Source organism: Dromiciops gliroides, chromosome 4 (assembly GCF_019393635.1).
Source record: "Dromiciops gliroides isolate mDroGli1 chromosome 4, mDroGli1.pri, whole genome shotgun sequence".
Taxonomy (NCBI): domain Eukaryota; kingdom Metazoa; phylum Chordata; class Mammalia; order Microbiotheria; family Microbiotheriidae; genus Dromiciops; species Dromiciops gliroides.
Genome location: NC_057864.1, coordinates 66,705,904 through 66,733,561, shown reverse-complemented (window position 1 = coordinate 66,733,561; position 27,658 = coordinate 66,705,904). Strand labels below are relative to the sequence as shown.

The 27,658-nt window shown below is 39.5% G+C and overlaps 1 protein-coding gene across 1 annotated transcript in view; it reads right to left on the bottom strand.

Annotated features, from left to right (window-relative positions):
* Positions 1 to 27,658, bottom strand: part of TNN (tenascin N) — a 77,232-nt gene that overhangs the window by 19,241 nt on the left and 30,333 nt on the right. The window contains exons 9-14 of the mRNA XM_044005378.1: positions 24,437 to 24,700; positions 15,929 to 16,192; positions 13,549 to 13,812; positions 4,286 to 4,416; positions 1,347 to 1,479; positions 464 to 615 (exon numbers count right to left, since the gene is read on the bottom strand). Of these exons, the coding sequence (XP_043861313.1) occupies positions 464 to 615; positions 1,347 to 1,479; positions 4,286 to 4,416; positions 13,549 to 13,812; positions 15,929 to 16,192; positions 24,437 to 24,700 (1,208 nt within the window). The remainder of the gene's footprint in view (positions 1 to 463; positions 616 to 1,346; positions 1,480 to 4,285; positions 4,417 to 13,548; positions 13,813 to 15,928; positions 16,193 to 24,436; positions 24,701 to 27,658) is intronic.

Here is a 27,658-nt window from a genome sequence, read left to right as displayed (position 1 = left end):
CCAGATAGTGTACATAAAATCCTTTTGAAATGTATAAAGGACTACAGAAATGAATAGCATTAGTTTCGTAAGCCAAATAGCTCAGTCTTTTTATTTTTATTTTTTTATCCACAAAGAGGCAAGGGGAATGGTCTGATTTAGGAGATAAATTATTCTCCCTCACTAGAGGTCTTGAAGCAAAGGTTGAATGATTACTTATGGGTGAAGTAGGAGGGATTTGTTTTTGGCTCTGGGTTGGACTAGATAATTCAAGCCTGGTTCTTTCCAAACCTTGGGGACAGAACTTTTTTTTTTTAATAACTAATATAAATTTCCTTAAGTAATACTGCAGGCAAACAGCTCCTCCATTCCATGGAAAATAAAGTGATTAATTTCCCAAGGCCTTTTGGAGAAACTCTTGCCAACCTTTTGGCCAAGAAACAAATTATTGGGTAAAGAACCCTGGGAGAACCAAGTTACTCACAATCCATCCGCCACCATCAGTGTCCATGTCACAGTACACCTGCATGGGCTGGTTGACATCACCATGCAGGTAGATGGTATACATGCCACTGCCAACATCTCCATTCTGTTGAACCTGACTGCAGTCAGATGGGTGGGGGAAACGAGCCCCAACTGGGAACCAAGTAGAGAAAGCATCATTAGGGTAAGGGAAAGAAACCATGAGAAGTGTTTTTCATTATCTTGGAAGATCTTCAACTCTTTGACTATTATTTCATATTTTGTTGTTCAGGCATTGTGATCCCATTGGGGTTTTCTGGGCAAAGATACTGGAGTGGTTTGCCATTTCCTTCTCCAGCTCATTTTACAGATGAGGAAACTGAGGCAAATGTGGATAAGTGACTTGCCCAGGGTCACACAGCTAATGTCTGAGGCTGGATTTGAACTCAGGTCTTCCTAGGTGCCATCTAGCTCTCTATATACCTTATGGATTCTCTATTTCCCACTTACTTTGTTCTCCAACAGTTCTTAAGCATACCAAACAGGTTCTCTCGCTCCATATATGTAAATATACACATGTATACATATAAACATAGATGTATATATGTATGTATATTTAAATATGCACCTCCACACTCCCACACATATGTACACACATATAAACATGTAGATCTATTCACAGACATATCTAAGCATATATATCTTTTTCTATAGATATTTATATTGTGTAAATCAGAATAATTTGGGGGGAATTTTTGAGACTAGCCCTCAATCACAACATATTTTCATTTCTTCATTCCTATATAAGCCATAACACTTTGCCCACTCACTCCTGCCTCCTTTTCTGGCATCTGCTACATACAATGCCCATGATATATTATTTCCAGGCTAAGACCCCGTGTTACCTGTGGATAAGTTAGTAGATACTGTCCTGCTCCGGCGATCACCCTTAAAGGCTACCAGGGAGACGGTATACCTTCTTCCTATGCCAAGACCTTGCAGCTCAAACCTCTGGTCCCAAGGCCCAAGCTTCACCTCCTAGCATGCAAACATATGTTAGAGAATTGGTTATTCCATTTGATGAGTTTGCATCAGCTAAAGTATAACACATAATAGACACCTTGCAAACTGGCCTCTTTATGGTTAAAGTTGGTACTAAATTGATTTTTAGACAATTTTTACCACCTACTGATGATCCTTGGTACTCCCCAATCTAATCCAGAATTAATGACTCAAAAAATATTTCTTGAGCACTTATAATAGACAAGAAATTTTATTAGGCAGTGCAGAAGACAAAAGGAAATATAAGGGAGAACCTTTTTCCAAAAATTGTACAGTCTAGTTTGAGAAGCTTAAAAAAGATAACTAAAAATAGAAAAGAAGCAGTATGATATAGTGGGTAGATAACTGGCCTCAGGGTCAAGAAGACCTAGGTTCAAGCCTGGCTTCTGAGACACATGCTAGCTGTGTGACCATGGGAAAGATATTTAATCTCTCATTGCTCCCAGGAAATTCCCTGTCTCTAAGTCACCAGTGAATTGCTGATCCTAATGGATAGAGGGGATTTTGATACAGTGGGGAGTTACTGCCACTGATAAACTCACAGACTAAGATTGCACCCCTGCCCTGAAAAAAAAAAATCCAAAACAATATAGGAAAAAAATAGTATATGGTAATAGTATCTGGCCAAAAGAGTGATACAGGGGGCAGATAGGTGACACAGTGGATAAAGCACTGGCCTTGGATTCAGGAGGACCTGAGTTCAAATCCAGCCTCAGATACTTGACACTTACTAGCTGTGTGACCCTGGGCAAGTCATTTAACCCTCATTGCCCCGCCAAAAAAAAAAAAAAAAAAGAATGATACAGACAGAAAGAGATAGGAGGTCAGAGTAGGGAGAGAATACTATGAGCTATGCTGTTTGGAAAAGTCTCATGAGAGAAATGACGATCTAAGCTTGGAGAGGCAGCTTGGAATTGTGGAGAAGCATTCTGTGTGCAAAAAAAAATTATGAACAATGGAACAGAGGCATATGCATAATATGCTCAGGGAGCAATAGTGAAAGATAATTTTGGAAAAGTAGATTGTGGGCAGAATTTTGTGTCCCCAACCCATAGCATCATGCTTATTGATTTGACCTTAAATATCAGGATAATAACTTTGTACTTTATTCTATAGGTAATGAGGAGCCATTGAAAGATTTAAAGCAAAGGATTGACATTTTATCAGCATTGAGCAAGATGGCTTTGACTCATGAGAAAATGAACATGACTTAGGAAGTTATTACAATAATGATAACTGATATATTTTTTTGAAAATAACTAACAGGTAGCACTTTCACATTTACAAAACAATTTCTATTTTTAAATTTCTTTGAGAGTAGAATTGGAATTCAAACTTTGGGCCCTCCTGACTCCAAGTCCAATGCTCTTAACTATCTCCAGGTACCTTTTATTTTTGGTGGGGGTTGGAAGGGGACTGGCCTGAATTTGTGAGGAGTTCAGTAGGCAGACCCCCAGTATGGAAACTCTCCATCTTCAGAGATCAGCAATTTCCTGATAATTTAGCAGGATTATCCTGGGGCCCTGAGAGATTTAGTATGCTTAATCCTTGAAATAGCATTTTAGAGCTCTAGGGTTGGTGCTCTCTGATCTCAACAAGTAATGACACCATGTTGTTTTTCAATAGTTCGAGTACAACAGATATAGGCTTAGAGTATAGTGGGGACAGTACAAAAGACATCAGTTCTCCTGTCAAAAAAATAAAATGAAGCTTCAATAATAAAAGCGATACCAGAGATAACACTCAATTCCAACATGAAATGGAGACATGAAGGATTTATAGGGTTGAACTTTTAGTTCTTAGATGGTGGGATAGTGATGCTGTGTAACACAACCAATATAATTGTTTTCTGGCCCCTCACTCCATGACAGGCCTCTATGGAACCTATGGATGGTTGTTCTACCAGAGACTGAAAACTATTGAGCAGAGACATGTATTGTTCCTATAGGTCCTGATGTGCAGAATCAGCCAAAGACATGAGGCTGGAAAGGAGCAGATCCTAAAACTCTAAAATGGGAATGTCTTATATCTAGTGCTAGATATTGTGAATCTGAGGATAATTAATGGTTTTTGAACCACTTTTATTTTTCAGGATATAAGTTCCTTAAAACATATGGCCATTTCTTTCTTTCTTTCTTTCTTTCTTTCTTTCTTTCTTTCTTTCTTTCTTTCTTTCTTTCTTTCTTTCTTTTTTTGTTTTTTATCCCTAGTACCTGGCTTATAGAGCTGAACTGAATTGAATTGAATCAAAGATATTCAGGGGAAAAAACATAATCTTTGGGAAGAATAGTAGAATATTTACCACAACTTTTTTTTTAGGTGGGAAGTTTTTATTAGAGCATAGAATATAGGTCTTATCTTGACAAGAGGAACTCAAAGTCAGTCAAAGAACAAAATATTGTGAAAAATGTGGCCTCCAGTATTACTATCCCCTGAGATTCTTTTATCCCAATCAGGCTAAGACTGGTATTATAGTAGCTATCGCAGTAGCTACCATTTATCTAAAATGAATATATATTCAGGAATCATTAGATTGTCACCCTGGGACAGCTGTGATGTGGCACATGCCCTCGGCCATTTCAGTAAAATGGGATCCTCTTCAGAATAACCAAATCTAACATGGGAGCTCTGTCCATAGTGGATATTTAATACATATTTGTTGACTGATTTACCAGATTGTCACATTGCCCAGTGGTCAGCAAGATGGCTGACTGAGCTCAGGTACTTTAAATATAGGCAAACAAAGAAGGGACAGAAAGAAAAGACATAAAAAGTCAAGTACCTTCCTGGTGCCATCTGGAGCTTGGTAAGTTAAAATATAGCCATCAATCTGAGCAGAAGGTGGCATCCAGGTCACAACACCACTAGACTGGGTCACATCAGATGCACGGAGGTTTCTGGGAGAGTCAATATCTGTTTATAAAGAGTTGGTTCATTATTATTACTAAGATAGAAAGAAAACAAAAGTATATGGGAAAGGAAAGAATGAAAACAAGGGATGATGACAAGGAGGAGGGAGGGAGGAAAAGAAATAGAAAAGGAGATGATAAAAGAGAAAGAAATAACATATAGAATATATATGTATGTGTACATATATATGTATGGGAACAGATTTTAGAAAATCATTCCATTCTAATGTGACATAAAGACAAGAACACAGAGATAATGAATGAAGAAAGACAAAAGAAAAAGAAAGGTTAGTGGAAAGAGGGAAAGAACGAATGAAAAAATATTGATTTATTAAGAGCTTGCTATGTCCTAAGCACAGAGAGAGTGACATAGAGACAGAGAGATAAAGAAAGGACACTGGCATTTTTTGTCTTCTATGTGGTCTCCCACACAAGCTCCAGATGGAATCATGTGTTATGAGAGTTGCTCTGTAGGCAAGAAAAACTAAAATTCAGCGGTACCATAATTTTCAATTATATTATTTGGGCATTTATCTCAGTTTTTTTAACCATCCCTAGAATGTATCTTGAAATTTCCATTTTTAAAAAAATCCTTGTCGGAAGTTATTGTAATTTAGCAGTCCCCCAAAAGATGCCTCCAGGCCAAAAAAAAATCCACACAAGGTCTCCGCTTAGAAGTAAATGACTGTGTTTTAATAAGAATCAAACAACTATTGTTCTGAATTAGAGCTTTATGGGTACTTTGAGTTTCTATAGCACCAACTTGGTCTGATTTCCTCAAGTAAAAGGATTGGTATACCTTCTGTTCTTTCTGTTATATGACAGAATCTAATTTCCTGCTTTGGAAATCAAATCTAAATTTAAAAAATAAAAACCCCAACATTAAAAAACCAGTTTGTTTCGGTTTAACTCCTTGATGCCAAGGTTCCCCCTCAGAATATATTGGCTGTCAGACTGAGAAGAATATAAATGAAATGAAATGAAATCTCTTGTGGCATACAGTGAAGTAAATAAGGGCTGCAGAGTTCACATGTTCTTGAGATGGAAGAAACCCTAAAGGTCAGCTAGAACAACTCCATCATTTTATAGAAGTAACACGCATAGAGAAGATAGAATCATAGATTTTTAGAGTTGGAATAGACCTTAGCAGTCATCTAGCCCAGTCTCTTCATTTTACAGATGAGAACAATGAAGCCCTGGGGAGTACAATTAATTCCTTACAGGAGTTAAGTGATTTCCCCCAAAATTACACAGGTAATTGGTGGCAGGGTGGAATTTAAACCCAAGCCATATTATCTGACTTTATATCCCTTGCTCTTCCCAGTTCACCAATCTGTACACTTATTACTAACAAACAGCACCAGAAAGAGGCTTTCCCTTTCTGGTTGTTTTTTATCCCCCACCCCAAACCTCCATCCCCAGCCCCAAGTCATCCCAAAAGAGCAGAGTTACTATTGAACTATTCTGTACTTTCCCTCGTGCATCTCCTTAACCCTCTTCCATGACCTCAGTTCCTACTTGAATGTTAGATCAGTACAACCAAATCTCTTTTCAGCAGGTAATTTCTGAAAGAAACAGTCTAGAATGCTCAGAGGCCAATATCGCTGCAATATGAAACAATAAAACAGCTTTGGGAATCATCACCAGAGTATCTTTAAAGGTCAAACATTTTATACTTTGGGCGCATCAATTAGCATTTGAACAAGCTGGGTATGTTGTGACACATGCTGGCTAGGTCTGAAACTGAACCAAGCACACACCTTTTCTTTGCTTCTCTTTCCCCATCTAAAATAAAATGGGGACGATATTGTGTGCCATCTTCTTATCTTTACAGAAATGAAAGAGGACTTCCCTCCACCAAATAACAACAGATCTATGACTTGAGGGCTTGGAGAGATTTTAGAATCTATTATTAAATAGATGGCAAGTGAACACCTGGAAAAAGAAACAGTGATCCCAAAGGACTAACAGATATTAGCCACAGTAGTAGATCAGAGGAATGCTATAAAGTTTACTTAGCCTTCAGGAAAGTATCTCATTGTATATGGGTGGAAAAGTTGGAGAAATATGGGCTAGATAACGTTTCAATTAGCTGGACTCATAACTGGTCAAATGCTCAGATATGAAGAGTAATCATTGATAGTACCACAACTGGGAAAGAAGTATCCAATGGATTACCTAGGAATTTTGGTGCTGAGCTGTTAACATTTTTATCAATGACTTAGTTAAAGGTATCAAATGAGTAAAAGAGACAAAACCAGGAGGGAGAGTCAACACATTGGATGACAAATGCAGGATCCAAAAAGATCCTGACAGGCTATAACACTAGGCTAAGATTAATAAGATTAAACTAAATGGGAAGTCTTTCATTTGGGTTCAAGACATTAATTCAGTTCCAAAGAAGAGGAGAGAAACTAAAGAGAAAAGGATTGACTTTGCAAAGTAGTGGTCTGTGAACTTGACTTCAATTCCCAATAAAATTCTAGAACACATTACTAAATGGGCAACTTATATATATATATATCTGGAAAAGGAAGTGATGATCTCAAAGAACCAAGCATGACTTCATCATGGACAGATCATGGCAGGGAAAAGACTAGTTCATGCTTCTCAATTTATAAATGGTCAAAGGATTTGAAAGGTAGTTCTCAAGAAAAGGAGTCCCAGTTACCACTAGCCATGTGAAAAAAATGCTCCAAGTCACTAATAATTAGAGAAAAGCAAATCAAAGCAACCCTGAGGTTCCATCTCAGACTTATCATATGGTAAAATTGACAAAAAAGGAAAATGACAAATGTTGGGGGAACTGTGGGGAAAATAGGCACATTGTTGCACTTTTGGTGGAACTGTGAATTGGTAGAATCATTCTGGAAAGCAATTTGGAACCTTGTCCAAGAAGTTACTAAACTGTGCATACTCTTTAACACAGTGACACCATCATTAGGCCTATATATCAAAGAGCTATAAAAAAAGAGAAGAGGGTTCTTATGTATAAAAATATTTATAGCAGCCGTTTTGTAGTAGCAAATAACTAGAAACTAAGAGGATGCTCATCAACTGGGAAATGACTGAACAAATTATGGCATATCGATGTAATGGAATATTATTGTGCTATATGAGATGAAGAAAATTTTTCATAGAAATTAGAAAGACCTACATGAACTGATGTAGAATAAGGTGATCAGAATTAGAAGAATAATATCTACTATAATATCAATATTGTAAAAATGAACAATTTTTAAGGTTAAATATTGTGTTTAGTTCCTGGGACCACATTTTAGAAAGAACATTGATAAGCTGGAGGGCAGTAACTAGAATAATAATGAGTCCATGCCACATGAGACTTGCTTAAATAAACTGGGGGTGTATAAAATGGCAGAGAAGAGTCTTGGGAAAAGGGAACGTGCTAGCTGTCTTCCAGTTTTTGTTTTTGTTTTTGTTTTTTTAGTGAGGCAATTGGGGTTAAGTGACTTGCCCAGGGTCACACAGCTAGTAAGTGTTAAGTGTCTGAGGCTGGATTTGAACTCAGGTACTCCTGACTCCAGGGCCAGTGCTCTATCCACTGCGCCACCTAGCTGCCCCTGTCTTCCAGTTTTTGAAGGGCTGCCATGTGAAAAATGAGTTCAGTGAGTTCAATGTTGCTCCAGCTAGGAGAAATGATAAAGAAGCAACTTTTAGGTTTGATGTCAGTAAAAGATTCCCAGCAATGAGAGCTGTATAAAAAAGGAGAATTGGCTGCCTCAGGAGAGGGGTGGAGTGTTTTCTCATTGGAGGTCTTCAAGAAAAGGCCAGGTGATCCCTTGTCAGTTGTCTTGTTATGAGGACTCTTAGAGGGTGTGGCTTAGACTAGATAACCACTAAGGATACTTCTAACTCTGAAAGTCTGCCAGTTGCTTGAGATAGATACAGGTTAAATGGCTTACTGAAGGACATCCTCTTCCTCCTCTGTCTCCTTCTCTCTTTTCTCCTCCTCCTTCCTCTCCTCATCATCTAGAGGCAGTTTGGTCTAGTAGACAGAAAGCAAGACTCGAAGTTGGAAAAACCTGGTTCAATTCCCAACTTTTTTTTGTTTTTTGTTTTGTTGGGTTTTTTGCAGGGCAATGAGGGTTGAGTGACTTGCCCAGGGTCACACAGCTAGTTAAGTGTCAAGTGTCTGAGGCTGGATTTGAACTCAGGTCCTCCTGAATCCAGGGCTGGTGTTTTATCCACGGCGCCACCTAGCTGCCTCCTAATTCCCAACTTTGACATTACTGCCTCTGTGATCCTGAACAGGTCACTTAACCTTTTAGTGCCCCTAACCATTCCTCAAGGACTGTAAGAGTCAGAGAGGTGGCCAATATAAAGTGATGGAGGGAGTTTCTTCATCATGAATTCCCTATAATTCTATATGAGTTCTCAGCATTTAGCACTGGGTGCTTAATTAATATGTATTGACTAACTATACTAATGAAACCACAGATTTAAAATTTTAATAATATGCAACTTTTTATAGTTACAATACACTTTACCTATATTATTCCCTTTTTTTCCTCACCACTACCCTGTGAAATAGGTAGTATATGGATAGTTTTTCCCATTGGAAAATTCATAGACTTAAAGGTTAAATAACTTGTCCAAGATCACATAGCTATTTGGGCCTTGAACTCAATCCGGTTCCTTTTCTACAATGCTGCTTTTTAACTGGGGCAGCTAAGTGGCACAGTGAATAGAGCACTGGCCCTGAAGTTGGGAGGACCTGAGTTTTAAATCTCACCAGCTGTGTGACTCTGGGCAAGTCAATTAACACTAATTGCCTTAAACATCCAGGGCCATCTCCAGTCAACCTGATAATATATCTTGCCACTGGACCCAGATGACTTGGGAGGAAAGAGTTGAGGTTGGTGACTTTGCACAGTCTTCCCTCACTTAAATCCAATTCAGTGCAAGTCATGACATCTGTTATGATCCTCTTCAAGAACAAAGGACAAACAACAACAATAACAACAACATCCTTATAATTAGCTAAAATCTATGAGCTGAAAATCAGAGCACAGGCTAAGATAAATTCACAAAAGTCTTTCTGGGGGCTCATGCCTTGGTAGAAAACAACCCCCCCGTGGGAGTGATAGAAAGATGGAAGATATGGATTCAAGTCACACTTGTGACATATTCTTTCCACCCACAGAGAGAATGGTATTGGCCTTAAGAATCAAGAAAAGGAGATTCAAGCTACCTATATGAGGTACTTTGAGTTTCTTTTTGGGGGCATAGAAGGTGGGGTATTCCAAGGTATTCCAAACTCAATCAAAGAGTAAATTAAATATGTGCCGTAGGATTAAAATAGGTCTTTGTTCTGGTATTAGGCAAGTGTCTGAATCTTAGCTACTAAATTATCCCAACTTTTCCACTTATTACGCGTGACTTTGGGGAAGACATTTGACCTTCCTGGGCCTCATTTTACTTAACTATAAAATGAGAGGATTAGACCAGATGATGTCTGTGGTGTCTTTCAACTTGAAATCTGAATCCACGAGTCTATGATTTTTTTGTTTGTTTGTTTTGTGGAGTCTGTTTCTTAAGAGAATTGATATCAGCATCAGTGGGGAGCATCCCACACAAGAAGTTCCCTTTCAATAAAGGGACAAAATCACAGACCCTTCACATGGTCAAGTACCCCTCTAAATACCTGCATAGCACATACATGACTTGGCACACATGACACAAAGGAGGCATTACTCAGAGACGGTTGTACATTAAGTTTCTCTGAGGTTTGTACTCAGATTCTTTATCTATCACTTGAGGTCTACAACACATAGAAAGACAAATATGCAGTGCAAGAAGGCCTCGACTAGTCATCAGTAAAAGCAAAGCTTGGAGGCAGATGCTTTATTATTCCCTCCTCCCTAACCCAAACAAACCTTCAGAATTGAAAGAGAAGAGACTTCTTTTCCTTCTGTGGTTAACAGTGGGTCCCTTATTACCTGTCAGTGCTTTGGTGTTGGCTTTCTTGCTCTCCCGGTCCCCCTTCACAGCCCAGACATAAACAGTGTAATCCATGCCTGGCTTCAGGCCTGTCAGGGTGGTGGTGGTCTTGGCCCTCTCCACTGGTATCTCCTTAGTCTTTCCATCAGCTGAAGTGTAGCGCACCATGTACCTGTCTATGACAGCCTGGACTGGGTCCCAGGATATAGTGGCTGTATCCTCTGTCACCTGGTTAGTCATCAAGTTCTTAGGATCATCAATTTCTTCAAGAAAAAAAATTGGGAAAGGATAAATATTGGTACCAAGTTGGGCATCATCACCGATCTATCTCCATCCTCTCATGAGGGTGAGGGAGCAAGCTTCTAGGATGATCATCAGGGTCATGCTCAACACAATAATGAAGCTATTTACTTCATGGCCACCTGGGGGAGGTAAGGGAACAGGTAGTACCCAATTCCAATTCCCCATGGTCTATCCTAAATTCATTTGGGGGGGGGGCGATGGGGGTTAAGTGACTTGCCCAGGGTCACACAGCTAGTAAGTGTCAAGTGTCTGAGGCCGGATCCAAATTCAGGTACTCCTGAATCCAGGGCCGGTGCTTTATCCACTGCGCCACCTAGCCGCCCCCCCAAATTCATTTTTTTAATCAATAGCAGCACTTCATATTTTTATATGTTATTTTTAAATTTTTATTTTATTTTTAGGTTATGGAATAAAAGAAGTATTTCTATAACACAGTACAATAAAAAGATGATTGTCCATAAAACTGCTAATCTACTATGTACTACTTGCTATTCCTTTCAAACATAACAATATTATCATTTAAATTTCCTTTTTTTCCCTTTTTTCTTCCCTACCCCAGTAGACACAAAACTTATATTTATCAGTTCTTTCTCTTGATGCAGATAGCATCTTCCTTTGGATGTCCTTTATAGTTAATTTGTATTTTTTTTAATTTCATTTTATTTTTCATTTAATAAGCATTTTTTTTACCTCGCCTTTCTGTCTTCCATTTTATTTTTCTGCCTTCCATTTTAAAGAAAAATATAGAAAAATGAGACCTTTATAATAAATATGCACAGTGTAACAGAACAATCAAAAAGTAAGAGGAACAGGATCTTCCGAACAGCATTTTGAGCCACAAAATCACCAATTAAACAGCTTCTGCTATAAGTTCCAGGGCTCTTACTTACTTAGAAATAGCGATTTCTTTAGAGTTGGGATTATTACCTTAGAGAGATTATTTAATACAGACCTCTCATTTTATAGATTTTTAAACATTTTATATATTTTCCCACCTGGACACTCTTTTGGACATGTCCATTATGCCCCCATGAATATCACTATCAGGAATTTTATCATCCTGTAAGATCACATGAGCCTTGGTGCACACACCTCAGTACCTTCTGGTCCTCTGATTACAAGGTGGAGCAAAAAGCTCCTTCCAAAGCCTCTATTCCAGAAGGTCATTCAGGCCTGCCATCTCTTCATTTCCCACTCACCTGTATTCTTTCAGATTTCTCCATCATGCCCATGCCCATATCCCCCCACTTATGGCTACCTTCTCTCTCACCCCTGCCCTCTTTTCCCACCCCCCTTTCAGCTTCCTTTTATGTCTTGTATCTCCCCCATTAGATTGTAAGCTCCTTGAAGGCAGGGGCTATTTTTTCTTTTTCATATTTTTATCCCCATTGCTTAGCATAGTGCCTGATTCATAATAAATATTTGTTGAACTAATAATTGATCACAGATGAATAAACTGAGATCTCAATAGGTTCACCAGCTTGCCCATGGTTGCATAAAGTCACACGGCTGATGGTCTAGTGTTTCTTCCATTCTATCATGTTGCTTTTCCTTACTTATATGCAGTGGTGTGTAGGTAAATGTTTAACAACTGACTCTCCAGGAGAGAAAAACCCCAATATACCTTTAAGTTTAATTTGCATTATTGACTTTTTCTCTATCACTTTCTTATGTCTAAATAATCAACAAAAGAATAAATGAAGCCCTGTCTATAGTTTGAAAATTTCTGAGGTCTAAGTGCTCCCAATGAAAACTTGACAATTGTCTTTCACTGGCTGGTTTGAGGGGGCTCCAGCACACCCCTGCTAATATCTCTGTAAAATGAATCTCTCCATTGCAACAGATATATATCAGGGTGCCTGAGGTTTTGGGGGGAAATAGCTTCTGCTAGATTCCATCAACTGACTTTGCCTTTGCCTTTTTTTCCTACATATGAATGTGTGTATATGCACACACTCACATGCATGCATGCAGACATACACACAGAGCAGAAGTAGCTTAAATTAGAGAAAAACAATGGTCTTCTCCCTTAAATACAAAGTTTGTCATGGAAAAACAGGAAGAAGGCATGAATATAGGTGAATGATAAACACTAAGGAAACTCATTTCTCAATTCCCCCTAAACTTCTTTCACTTCTTATCCTTCTCATCCAAATTTATTATTTCCTCCTTATGTTATCCCTACCACCTCTCCAATCTCTGTTAATACCCTATTCTCCTTAATTCTCCCCTATCTGTCTACTGACATTCATCCTTCATCAAGACTCTCTTTATATCATCCTCCTAAAACTTGAAATGCCCCACTCCCTGCCCCAAAAGATTGTAGACTGGCACGGTGAAGAGGCATGAGCTACTCCATGCACTACGGTATTGCTCCGAGAATAAGTCATTCATTATCCTTATCTGGGCTCCAGTTTTGTTACCTTTAAAATGTTGTAGAAGCAGACTCTGCCTTACAAGATCACACAAGTATTGTGGGTATTATTTTAATGGCCCTTCTTCTTCAAAGAGATAATAATTTGATAAGGGACCTGAAATGTTATTTTGTGTGGTTCAATAAGCAAAGCCTAAGAAATTTTTCCCAGTCTCCTAGGAGCATTTACAGGTATTGGCACAAGATGTTGCCATCATATTTCACTAGATCAAAAGGTCTTGTGAAAAGGTTCATCTGAGCCATTGAATAACATTAGGCCTGGGACAACCACAATCATTTTGCTCTTTCTTTTGGAGAATTCTAACATAAAACCATCCCAGATTGAGTTCACAATACCCTGATATCATCAACCTCAGATAGCAGCAATGTCACAGTTTAATATCAGCAGACTATCTCTGAGTCAATGAATTGGTTTCTGTTTCTCTCCTCTCCTATTACCTGTAAGGGCTTTTGTGTTGGCTTTCTTGCTCTCCTGGTCTTCTTTCACAGCCCAGACATAAACAGTGTACTCCATGCCTGGTTTCAGGTCTGTCAGGATGGTGGTGGTCTTGTCTTTCCCCACTGGTATCTCCTTGGTCTCTCCATCAACTGAGGTGTAGCGCACCATGTACTTGTCTATGACAGCTTGGACAGGGTTCCAGGATATGGTGGCTGTGTCCTCTGTCACTTGATCAGTAACTAGGTTTCTAGGGCTATCAATCTCTGAAAGAAAAAGAGGTGATCAATAACAAGACTATTAATAAGCACCAAAGTATATGATCTGAAGTTCATTTATCTTGGTCTGAGATAATTTCAGGTCTTTCATGCTTTTCAAAAGAGGCATTTTATTCTGTCTTATCATATTATTTTCAAATTGTATCATTTGCCCTGGGTGTGAGCATGTCTCACCAACTTGTTGATTAGTTTTACAGGAAGATAGCATACTATTTTAGGAAAAGCATAGAATTAAAGATCAGAACTTATTATTTTCCTCTCATAATCCTATCCCTCTTCCCAAGTTCACTATTTCTGTTATGGGTACCAGAGTCCCACCATCTTTTTGGTCACCCAATTATACAACTTGTCGTCCTTAACTCTTCACTTTCATTCACCCCCCCAATCAGTTATAAAGTTTTATGAAGTCTAACTTTTTAGAATCTTTTGCATCCATCTCTTTCCACCCACATAGCCATCTCCCTAGTTTAAACTATTACAGTAATCTCCTGATTGGTTTTCTTGTAATTAATCTCTCTCCTCTCCAATCCATCCTCCACACAACTGATAAAATTATATCACTAACATATAGATCTGTGCATGTCACTATCTTGAATTATAACTTTCAATGGCTCCTTATTGCTTCTATGATAAAACTCAAGCGCCTCTGTTTAGCTTTAAAGCCTCTGAGGTTAATTACACACATTCCCCTTTATATCCATTGCATTGCAGACAAATTAGACAAATGACATGAAAAAAAGTAATGTACAAAGTATAGAGAGAGGATGAATTGGAAATAATCAATAGAGGGAAGGCACAAGCATTAAGGGAGATCATGAAAAGCCTGTTATAGAAGATGGAATTTTAACTGAGACTTGAAGGAAGACAGAGAAGCCAGGAGGTAGAAATAAGGAGAGAAAGTGTTCCAGGCATAGGGAGACAGGCAATGAAAAGGCCCAAAGTCTGGAGATAGAGGATCTTGTGTGAGGAAGAACAAAGAGGCAAGTGTCACTGGCAAGGGAGTAAGGTGTAAGGAATCACTGTTCACAGTGGTGTGTGTACAGAACTATAAATCACTCCAGTGACCAGGACTCTGTTCCAGGACCCAGACATAGAGGAGGGCATGTCTCCTGGTAGTGGAACCTTCTCCCACCTCAGTGTATGGTCCTCCACAAACATGCATGACCATACTTCAAAACAACCTTTAGTCTGCCCCTCTCACAACTTTATACCCACTTAAGGACAAAGACTAGATTTTCTATCATATGAGCCATGTCCTTGCTAATGTGACTGTGCCCATGGCTAGATTGTCCTCTTCAAAGCAGGCACCTCTTGATTTTGTATTCTCTTTTCCCTCTCATCTGTTCATGATAAGACCTGGAAATATAGATAAAAGGGGGAAGTAGAGAAGAGTGACAGAAATATTTGTCCAATCGTGATACAGAGAACATTACAGCAAGGTCCCGATGAATGTCAATGATGAATATCATGGAGAGGTTTCATGTGTTCAAAATTGCACTCTTCCAAGTTATAATTATGTAAAATGTGGTCATTGGTTCCAGCCCAATGGAAGTAGGCACCATAGATTCAAATAATGTTTCCATTTCACAAGATTCATTATTTGTACTAATTGGGACCTTACTTATACAACAGTCCTAATTTAAAAGAAGTTATTAAAGGGAATTAGAAATGTGGGCTATGCATAATGAGGGAAAAGGGAACAGTGACCCTCTTGCTCATATGATGTCATTCTGCATCACTGTAGAAGAAAGAAAAAAGACTTGGATAAACCAGCTAGGAGTCAGCAAGGTGGATAGGAAGCTAGGTCAGGAGTCAAGAAGCCCTGAGTTCAAATTGGCCTCAAACACATTATGTGACCATGGAGAAATCTCTTAACCTCTCTAAGTCTATTTCCTCAACTGCAAAATGGGGTTAATTTAAAAATGGTGTTAATAACAGCACTAATCTCACAAGGTTATTATGAGGATAAAATGAGATACTATATATAAAACATTTAGGACAGTACATAGCACATAGCAGGCATTTAATAAACACATGTTCCCTTTTATTTCCTGTAGGACTACTTTGTAGTCTCTTATGTTTTCAGGTTATCGTGATCCATTACCTGTTGGTGCTATTGTGTTGGCCTTCTTGCTCTCCCGGTCCCCCTTCACAGCCCAAACATAAACAGTGTAATCCATGCCTGGCTTCAGGTCCATCAGAGTGGTGGTGGTCTTGTCCTCCCCCACTGGTATCTCCTTGGTCTCCCCATCAGCTGAGGTGTAGCGTACCATGTACCTGTCTATGACAGCCTGGACAGGGTCCCAGGATATGGTGGCTGTGTCCTCTGTCACCTGATCAGTTATCAGATTCTTTGGGTCATCAATTTCTTTAAGAAAAAGTGTGGGAAAAGATAAGCATTGGTACCAATTTGGTCATAAGCACCGAACAATCTTTATGAGTACTGGTGGAGATGGCAAGCCTCATCATGGCCATTTTCTACACAATAATCAGGCCCTTCCTCTTATAGACACCTGAGAGAGTTCATGGAACAAATAATTCCTGATTCCCCTTTCCCAGGGTCCATTCTAAGTTTATTCTTTTGGCCCTCCTTGGATATATAGCTTCTCAAAGAAGGAGAAAAATGGATCAGCTGCAGAACAACTCTTCTACAACAAAAATAGTCAGCCTTACTATTTAAGGCCAGCTGAAAACATCTGAATAAACAAATTATTAATTCCCAGGAATATAGCTGAGAGATTGTATATAAGCATAGCTCTTCCTTCTTATCTTAAAAATAGCTAGAAATGTGCCAGATGAACTGAAAGAACAATTAAAATATTGAATGGAAGGAAATCCCCACAGAAAAATCAGAACAGATATTTTGGAATTGAGGAAAAAAAGAAAAGGTGCTGATGCTATAAAGAAATAATATGGAGTAAGGGAGTGGAAGGAAAACATTTCAGGAAAGAATAAAGTTATAATAACTATATCTAGAACTCTAAAGGGGGGGAATGGGGGAATCATAAGAAATCTGAAGGTGCATAGAAGATCTAATAAAATAAACAAAAAAAGGAAGTGAAAATTAGAACTCAATGAAAACTTCTAAAGTAGAACTTACAGCTTTAAATATAGCAAAGGGGGGCAACCTGATAAAAAGAATGGAGGCAATAGAACTCAAGAATTTAATAACACAACAAGAATTATTAGAACAAAGTTGAAAGACAGCAAAATCAGAAAATGTTAGGTCACTACATAATCAACCTGGAAGACAAGTCTTGGAGAGAGAATTTTTAAATCATTTGTGTTGCAGAATACCAAGATGAAGCAAAAAGCCTGAATGCAGTATTTCAGGAAGACATAAAAGAAAGTTGCTCAGAAGTACTAGAATCAGAGAGTAAAGTATAATTGGCAAAATCCAAAGGATATCACCAGATAAAAGACCGAGGTTTATTTCAAATTTGACAGTCAAGCTCCAGAGTTCCCAGTAGCTCCGAATCTCATCCCTCTCTGAACAAGAATCTCACCTACAACATAATCAACAGGTGGTCATCCAGCCTTTGCCTGAGGACTCCAGTGAAGGGGAGCATGCTCCTGATACAACAGATTTCGCTCTTTGCTAACCCTGATTGTTAGGTAATTTTCCTGATATCAAGACTAAAATTGCTTCTTTATAATTTTAACCAATTTCTCCTTGGTTTGCCTTCTGGGCCCATGCATAATAAGTCTAATCTCTTTCCCACATGACAGTCCTTCGAATATTTAAAGATAACTATTGCAGCCTTGTCTTTTTCTTTTTTTTTAATTTAAATCTTCCCAGCTCCTTCCATCTTGGCTGCTCTCTTCCAGACATATCAATATGGCCCTCACAACTAGAACAGTCATCTACAAATAGTTTGGTCACAACAAAATATAATGGGACTATCGGCTAGATGGCAAGTGCATAGACCATTGGGCCTTAGGTCTGAAAGGCCTGAGTTCAAATGCAGCCTCAGACACTTAGCTGTGTGACCCTAGGCAAGTCACTTAACTTCTACCTCCATTTCCTCAACTGCATACTGTCTACAACTATCCTGTAAAATGAAGATAATTATGGTATCTGCCTCCCAGAGTTGTTATGAGAATCAAATATTTGTATGCACCTGACACATGGTAGACACTTAATCAATTCCTGGTCAGGGACACTATGCCTTTTTTATGGCACTGTAAGATTATATTAGCTTTCATGGCCACCATATCATACTAATGACTAATAGACTTTAGAATCCAACAAAACCACCTAAATCTTCTTCAGATAACAAGCTGTATGTCTGGCCAGTCTTATGTCCATGAGGTTTTTGGTTTGGGTTTTTTAACCCGACTGTAAGACATTTGACCTTTGTCAAATTTTATCCTATTAGATTTTAGCCGGATATTTTAACCTGTGACTCTATCATCCAGTGTATAAATTCTCCGTTGCAACTTTGTATCCTTTGCAAACTGGGTAAACATTTGCAGTGCCAGATTTTAAACTATACTACAAAGTAGTAATCATCAAAACTATTCAGTACCGGTTAAAAAACAAACATATTGATCAGCAGAAAAGATTAGGTACACAGTATACAGAAGCAAATAAGTATAGTAGCATAGTAACTGATAAATCCAAAGATCCTTGTTACTAAGATAAGTTCCAAATAGATATGTGACTTAAGCAGGATTTGTTTATTGTATGATAAACAAATTAGAGGAACAAAGAAGAAAATTCCCTTCACAGTTATGGATTGGGAAAGAGTTTATGATCAACTAAGTGATAAAGATGATCAAAGGAAATAAAATGGATCATTTTGATTTAAAAAATGTAAAAAAGTTTTTTACAAAAAAAAATCCACTGTGGTTAAAATTAGAAAAGAAACAATTACCTGAAGGAAAAAAAAATTTGTAGCAAGTTTCTCTGATAAAGGTGTCATATCCAAGATACACAAGGAACTGACACAAACATAAGAATAAGAGCAATTTCTCAATAGATAAATAATTAAAACATATAAAAAGCAATTTTCAAAAGAAAGAAATCAAGCTATCAACATCATATGAAGAAATGTTCCACATCACCATTAGAAAAATGCAAATTAAAACAACTCTAAAATTCCACCTCACACCCATCAGATGATAAAAAAGGAAACTGACAATTTTTGGAGAGGATGAGTAAAACAGGCACACTAATGAACTGAAAGTAGAACTATAAATTGATCCAACATTCTGGGGGAGGGGGAAAGGGGGGGGCAAGGATGCCAAGAAAAAAATAAAAGACCAGAAGGAATCACAGAGTAGCAGGAGATTTTTTTTTGAAAGTTACATGTTACCTTTTCTGGGTAAGGTAATTTTTTAATGTATTAATTATAGTGGCAGAAGTAGAATATCACAAACAGGGAATTAGGATGAAATAAGGAGGGGTGACAGAGGTAATTGAGCCAGAGGGTAGGGTCAAGGAGGGGAATGCTGCTAAAGAAGGAAGATTATAAAATAAAAGGGAAAAAAAATTTCAAGATCCATTTGAGATTGAGGTCTGGGCCAAGAAGGGAGAGTAGAGAAGCCTAAGATCAGTTTCTTCCAAACAATACAAAAATTATCTACCCAGTAGCAGCTAGGCCATATAGTGGATAGAGAGCTAGACCTAGAGTCAGGAAGACTCATCTTCCTGAGTTCAAATCTAGCTTCAGATTTGGTCACATTAGCTGCGAGACCCTGGGCAAGTCCCTTAACCCTGTTTGCCTCAGTTTACTCATCTGTGAAATGAGTTGGAGAAGGAAATGGCAAACCACTCCATTATCTTTGTTAAGAAAACCCCAGGGGCAGCTAGGTGGTGCAGTGGATAGAGCACCAGCCCTGGATTCAGGAGGACCTGAGTTCAAATCTGGCCTCAGACACTTAATACTTACTAGCTGTGTGACCCTGGGCAAGTCACTTAACCCCAATTGCCTCACACCAAAAAATAAAAAAACAAACAAACAAAAAAAAAAGAAAACCCCAAATGGGGTTATAGAGAACTGCACACAACTGAACAGTGAAAGTTCAAAATACAAATTTTTTTTTCTTTTAAATGGGCTGGGGGGGGAGGGAGCAGAGAGAACAAAAAAATAGCAGCATTTAATAGAGGGAAAATAAATTTAATCACAACTATGGATGTTAATAGGATAAATCTATTCATAAAATAAGGAGGAGGGTGGCAGAATGAATTAGAAATCAAAACCTAATAATTTACTCCATAGAAGAAAACACTTAAAACACAAAGATTCTTACAGTTAAAATAATGGGTTGGAGTAGAATTTATGATGACTTGACTGGATCCAAAACAGCAGGAGTAGTAATCACGATTTTAGACAGGCAACAGTAAAAATAGATACAACCAAGAAACAAACAAGGAAACTATACAGTATTACGCTTAAAGGCATTGTGGATCATCATCTTTTTTTTTTTTTTTAGTGAGACAATTGGGGCTAAGTGACTTGCCCAGGGTCACACAGCTAGTGTTAAGTGACTAAGACCAGATTTGAACTCAGGTCCTCCTGACTCCAGGGCCGGTGCTCTATCCACTGTGCCACCTAGCTGCCCCGATCATCATCATTTCTAAAAAGCATCCAAGACCCAAGGAGTGAATTAAGGCATGAAGAATAAGAGCCTTCTCTCTTCCTGGGAATGAACATTACTAGAACATTTCTGGAAGCAAAGAAGAGAACAAGGTGTAGTAATTTCTCAAGTTATAATTCTCTCTCTCCATGACAGAATGAGCTCTAGTCTCCCCAAGCATTGACTTCATTGCCCCCAATAAGTTTTTCAGTTAGAGAAACATGTCTATCAGTGTTTATTCATTGCATTTTGCCTTTGTGACAGTAAAGAAATAATGAGTCTTTCTAATTCCCCTTTTATTACCAGGGAAGTTACTTAAGTTATATCTCTATATGGTCACTGCACTAGACCATGGAATGGCTGATACATTCACTTCAACTACCTTTACAAATGGTATCCACTTAGGCAGCTAGGTGGTGCAGTGGATAGAGCACTGGCCCTGGATTCAGGAGGACCTGAGTTCAAATCCGACCTCAGATACTTGACACTTACTAGCTGTGTGACCCTGGGCAAGGCACTTAACCCCGATTGCCTCAAACCCCCCCCCAAAAAAAAAAAACCAAATGGTATCCACTAATGTAGATAAACGAACAGTAAGGCAACATGTTATTCCTAAGCAGGAATGATTTGGAATGTCATGTTTTGATCAAACATTCCATATTGTAATATATAAACCAACAAAGAGGTCTATGTAGAATAGAGGCTAAATTCTGACTCTCTCCTCTAACCTTAGAGACTAAGGAATGACCATCTTACTAGCCAATCAACATAATTCTCTCTGGCACAGCCCATGGTCAGAAGGTCCTTTAAGGAATTGTTTTGTCATCCTAAAAAGCAAACCTGTGACCCTCAATAAGAGGTCAATGCATATGGTCAGCTCCATTCCCCCATTACAACTTTCCCCTAAGTCACAGGGATACATAAAAACTAACCAGGAGTCACTGGTGACATATGCCATTTAATAGCTAGCGTTTACATAGCATTTTAAAGTTTATCAAGTGTCTTACAAATTTTATCTCATTTTACTATCAAAACAAGCCCGAGGGATAGGTGCTATTATTATCCTATCCACTTTGCAGCTGAGGAAACTGAGGCAGAGAGAAGTTAACTGACTTGCCCAGGGTCACAAAGCTAGTAGTAAATGTCTGATCTTGGACTTGAACTCAGGTCTTTGTGACGCCAGGTCCAGTACTCTGTCCACTGTATCTCCCGGCTATCTCAGCTAGGTTTAGCAAGGAACCTGAGCATGTACTCTACCAAAAGGGGGTAGCTCATATGGTCAACTTATTGAGAAGTGCCCCAGTGCAGCAGATCCTCCAATTACCCTGTTACATATATATTTCTGATTCCTCCTGAATCAGGATTTTGATGCTCCTGACTGACATCGGCTTGCAAACCCGGCACTGACTAGTATGTGTCTTCTGAACCGCGATATGGAGGAATCATTTGAAAAGCTTGTAAAAGTGGCCCCTTAGGGACAGCTAGATAGCACAGTAGATAAAGCACTGGCCCTAGATTCAGGAGTATCTGAGTTCAAATCCAGCCTCAGACGTTTGATACTTACTAGCTGTGTGACCCCAGGCAAGTCACTTAACCCTCATTGCCCCGCCCCCCCCAAAACAACAAACAAAAGTGACACCTTTGCCTAGGTGCCTCTTTGACTTGGGAGTCTGATCTGCCCTTCTGCCAAAACTGACCTTTATATGATGCCATACATTTTAAAATAACAGTGCTTTTTATAAATAAATCTTTTTTTTTTTTAACCAGACCTATGGATTTCATTGATATAGGAAAGTGCTGGTAGGGAAATTCCCTCTACCGATGCAGGTTGCTACCTACTCAGCAATTTATAGTTCTAGAGATATTCCCGAGGCAATAAGAAATTAAATGACTTGCCCAAGATCTCTCAGCCTATGTAATATCAATCAATATTTATTCAGTGCCTACAATGTACCAGACACTGTGTTAGGCACTGGGATACAAAAAGAGGCAAAAAGACCTCAAGAAACTCACAATCTAATGGGAGACAGCATGCAAACAAATTTCTACAAACAAGCTATGTACAGAATAAATAGTGAAAGGCACTAGAATTAAGAGGGTTTGGGAAAGGCTTCCTATAGAAGATGTATCAGAGGCAGGTATCCTTCATTCCTCTATGCAATAAACTCCAGGACCTCCTTATCACCTCCAGGAGAAAATATCAAATCTTTTGTTTAGCATTTAAAGACCTTCCTAACCTGGCTTCTTCCTACCTTCCCTTGTCTTCTTGTATCTACTGCCCTGCACATACTTCATGATCCAGCAACTTGGACCTCCTGGCTGATGCTCCACCTCTGTCTCCTGGCTTCCCTGGCATCTCCACTAAAATACTACTTTCTGCAAGAAGTCTTTCCTGGTCCTCCCTCTGAAATGATCTCTGAGTTTCCTGTACACAGTATATCTTGTTTGTGGGTGGTTATTTGCATGTTGCTTCCCCTTCACTTCTGCCCAATTAAATTATGAGCTTCTTTAGGCCAACTACTGGTTTTTGTCCCTTTTTTGTACCATCGGCACTTAGCCCAGTGCCTGGTGCATGAGTAGATGCTTAATAAATGCATGTTGCCTTGATTTTCTCACTCTGAGAGTGGCTCTTTGTAAACTCCATCATATTGCCTCTCAAAGTAATTCTTAATTGGGGGAGAGAGTATAGACGACCTGACTAGGGAAACTTAAATTGTTTATGAAAGAAGAAACAGGAGAAAGCTCTGAGAGTTAAAAAGGGACTTCAGAGGGGCAGCTAGGTGACACAGTGGATAGAGCACTGGCCCTGGAGTCAGGAGGATCTGAGTTCAAATCCAGCCTCAGACATTTAACACTTACTAGCTGTGTGACCCTGGGCAAGTCACTTAACCCCAATTGCCTCACCAAAAAAGAAAAAAAAAAGGAACTTCAGAGGTGATTTAATCCAGTCACCCTGTTTTATAAATGAGCACAATGAGACTGAGAGGGGTGACAGCATCCCCCCACCCCTGGCCCAGCCCCCAGCCCAACCCCCAAGACCACAGAGCAGCTGAGCCTGGACTAGAATGCAGGCCTTCTATCGGTCTGTCAGACAATATACATTTATTAAGCACCTACTATGTGATGAGAACTGTGCCAAGTGCTGGGCATACAAAGAAAGATAGAAGGCAATCCCTGCTCTCAAAGAGCTCATAACCTAAATTCTGACTCCACGTGCAGAATATTTTCCATTATATTCAGTTTCTGAGTGAAATCAAAAATAAAGAGAAACAGTATGGTACAATGGAAAGAGCACTGAATTTTCAGTCAAAGAACCTGAGTTCAAATGCCAGGTCTTTGTACTTACCATATGTTCGACATTGAAAAAATCACTTCATTTCTCTGAGTCTCATTTATAAATGAGGAAAATGGATTAGATGACCCCTAAAGCCCAATCTAGTTGGGTTTGTTTTTTAAGTCTAGTCTTATCCTATACCTGAAGGGATGACCCCTAAGGAAAGAATAGAACACTGATTTTTTTTTAAATCAAGAATTAAAGTTAATTACATAACAGCTACAGAGCAATTTTTAATTGATTTAATAAGAAAACAATTGTGTGATTTGGAATGCCCAGATGTATTACAAATAAACGCACAAACAACAATGATATCAACTTGGGGCAGCTAGGTGGCGCAGTGGATAGAGCACTGGCCCTGGAGTCAGGAGGACCTGAGTTCAAATCTGGCCTCAGACACTTAACACTTACTAGCTGTGTGACCCTGGGCAAGTCACTTAACCCCAATTGCCTCACCAACAAAAAACAAAAAACAATGACATCAACTTTCTCTTCTCTGCGTTGGCAGCTTTAATGGAGGGACCACTGGAGCTGCTTACTAGAAGGTGATCCTTGGAAAGGAACTTATCCTCTGCTCCTCAGGTGTCTCTTCTATAAAACAGAGATCATCATATTTGCATTACCTGCCTCACAGGATTGTTGTCCAGAAAGCCCTCTGTGAAGCATAAAGTCAATATAAAAAATATGAGTTGTTACCTGTTGGGGCTTTGGTGTTGGCTTTCTTGCTCTCCCGGTCCCCCTTCACAGCCCAGACATAAACAGTGTAATCCATGCCTGGCTTCAGGCCTGTCAGGACAGTGCCAGTCTTGTCCTTCTCCACTGGTATCTCCACGGTCTCTCCATCAGCTGAGGTGTAGCGCACCACGTACTTGTCTATGACAGCCTGGACAGGGTCCCAGGATATGGTGGCTGTGTCCTCTGTCACCCGATCAGTTATCAGGTTCTTGGGATCATCAATTTCTTTAAGAAGAATGTTTAGAGAAGGATAAGCATTGACACCAAGTTGCCCCAATACATTTTTATGGATAAAGATGGAGATGGAATTCCCAGGACCATCATCAGGGTCCCCTTCTGCATAATAACAAAGCCATCCCCCTCATGGCCACTGGGGAATATCCATAGAACAAGAAGTACCTGGTACTTCTACATTCCTTAGAGTCTATTACCGTAAGTTAATTTCTTTGGGCCATTTCTGAACTTGCAATTTCTCAGAGTTGGGGGAATTGGGTCTCTCTTTGGAGCAGCATTTGGAACCACCAAAAACACCGATTAGACTGACTTCCGGTAGGATTTCCAAGTCATTAAATTACTGTTTCATTTAGGGCTTCTTCTCTGAAGAGCTCAGGGTATCTTTATAGTAAGATTCCAGGAAATGGTATTAACAAGTAGCTCAATAACTGTTAATATGGAATGTTCTTTCTGTCTCTTTGTCTCTCTCTGTCTCTGTCTCTCTGTGTGTCTCTGTGCTGTCTCTGTCTCTCTCTCTCTCTGTGTCTCTCTCTCTATCTCTATCTCTCTGTCTCTCTCTCTCTGTCTCTGTCTCTCTGTCTCTCTCCCTCTCTCTCTCTTCAGTACTGGGACCAGCTCTGCCATCTTGCTATTTCTATCATATCGTTAAGGCTTCTGAACAACTTATTCTACCTTCATGCCACGTTACCTTGACACTATAGACAGACCAGATGTGATATGATTTAGAGTTCAGTGAGGCCTTGTGGAACCTCTAGTCCTAATTTCTCATTTTGCAGTGGAGGGAATTGAGGTCCTGAGAAGTTAAATGATTTGCCGAGGGTGATACGGTAGTAATTAGCAGAACTGAACTTTGAGGCTAAGTTGTCTGATTCTAAATCTAGGGCTTTCTCCAATATACCTGTAATAACGGGAGGAATTACTGATTTCCTGGTCTGGAACACATGGAGCTCTAAGCATGCTCACTGCTCCCTCGGATGGTCAGGCCCCTTGCTAAAGAAGATTCAGAACCAGAGGCTTCTGATTGGTCCCTGTATGCCTCCCCTGGGTCAGCCACTGAACAACAGGATTTGCCCACTTAGTAGAATTTAAAGGGAGGGACAAAATCCACTCTCACTCTTCCTCCCTCACCTAGATGTGGCTTGGAATTCTGAGAGCTCTTTCTTAGACTCCTCAGCTGATTAGGGAAGAGGAAGGGGGGTAGGGGCAGGAATTTTGCCCCCTTGCCCCATGTCTGGCAGCTTTAGTAGCTGCACAAACACAGCAGCAAGGATATGAGCAATCTGGGGGGGGGGGGGGTCACTCCTGCTTTCTAGTTTTGTTTTTGTTTCTCTGAGTACAGGTACCCAAATAGAAATTCTGAGCTGGACATCTCCAGCCTTTGTGGCTCCCTGGAGGACTTGAGGAGTCATTAATAATCTGGTAAATTGCAGCAGGAGGTACTCCCTACAGCTTCAATGCTTCTCTCTGAAGAGAAGGGAACCACAACCAGGAGGAGGAGGAGCCCTGTCTCACTAGAAATATGGACCTGCAGGGAAGAGCTCAGGACAGAGCCAAAGTGGGAGTGAAATGACTGTTCCAGGCTTGTCGACAAGCATTTATGAAGCATTCGCTAAGTTCTGGGCATAGCACTAAGCACAAGAAATACAAATACAAGCAAAAAGAGATAGTCCCTGTCCTCAAAAATCATACATATGACAACATATAAAAGAGGACTAAAGGGGGGTGGGGGGGCAAAGAAGGAAAGAATTCCAGAAAGTTGGAAACAGAACCAGGAAAGGAGTGAAGGAGTGAGTTTGACTGACTTGGGCAGTGCCTCAAAATGGAGGTTTCAGGGGAAACTCTCTAATGGTAGGAAGATCCCTCAAAATGTTTTCTGTTTTGATATTTTAAGTACCAATGGGCCAGGCAAGTATAATAGGAGGCATGATATGCTGTTTATTTAATTTTTTTTTTTAGCAAGGCAATTGGGGTTAAGTGACTTGCCCAGGGTCACACAGCTAGTAAGTGTTAAGTGTCTGAGGCCAGATTTGAACTCAGGTACTCCTGACTCCAGAGCCGGTGCTCTATCCACTGCGCCACCTAGCTGTCCCTATGCTGTTTAATTTTAAGTCTGTCAATGCATATTTAAGGAATCTTCAGTGTTTTAACTCTTTCTGTTGTGGCAGGAGAAATAAATAGCTGTCCTATACCTGATAAAAGTAGTACACTGAGTATCTTTCTAGAAGGGACCCTAAATATCCCTTTGAGGCAGACCTTAGACATGAGTCATACATAAGCTTTAGAAGATTTTTCCCTGGGGTTCTGGGTGATGGCATAAAGAACCAGAGGCCAGGAGAGACTCTCCATAGTGAATATGGGCCCTGTGAGTTCAGAACTGGACCCCCTCAGTGGGAGAAAGAGCCTCCAACCCCTTGTTCTAGCAGGGTTCGGGTCATCCTTTCTGCCCTACACCACATGGCCATCCCATTGGTAAGTCTTCCAAGGAAGCAGCAGTCATAATTTAACATTGGCTAGTTATTTCTGAATAAGTAAAAAAAAATAAAAAGACTGATAAATTAGGAGTCAGAAGACATGAGTTAATAACAACAATAAAAAATAGCATTTACAAGGTGCTTTAAAGTTTGCAAACCACTTTATAAATATTATCTCATATCCCCACAACAACCCTGGGAGGTAGGTTTTATTAATATCACCATTTTACAGATGAGAATAGTGAGAAAGAGACTAAGTGGCTTGTCCAGGGTCAAACAGCTTGTTAAGCATCTGAGACAGTGTTTGAATTCAAGTTTTACTATCTCCAGGTCCAGTGCTCTTCCCACTATGCTACCTAGCTACAAGTGAAATCAATATATTGCTATTTGTTAGAATTCAGTCCTTAGAAAATTACTTAATCTCTCTGTGCCTCAATTGCCTCTTCTATAAAACAAAGATAATAATACTTGCATACCT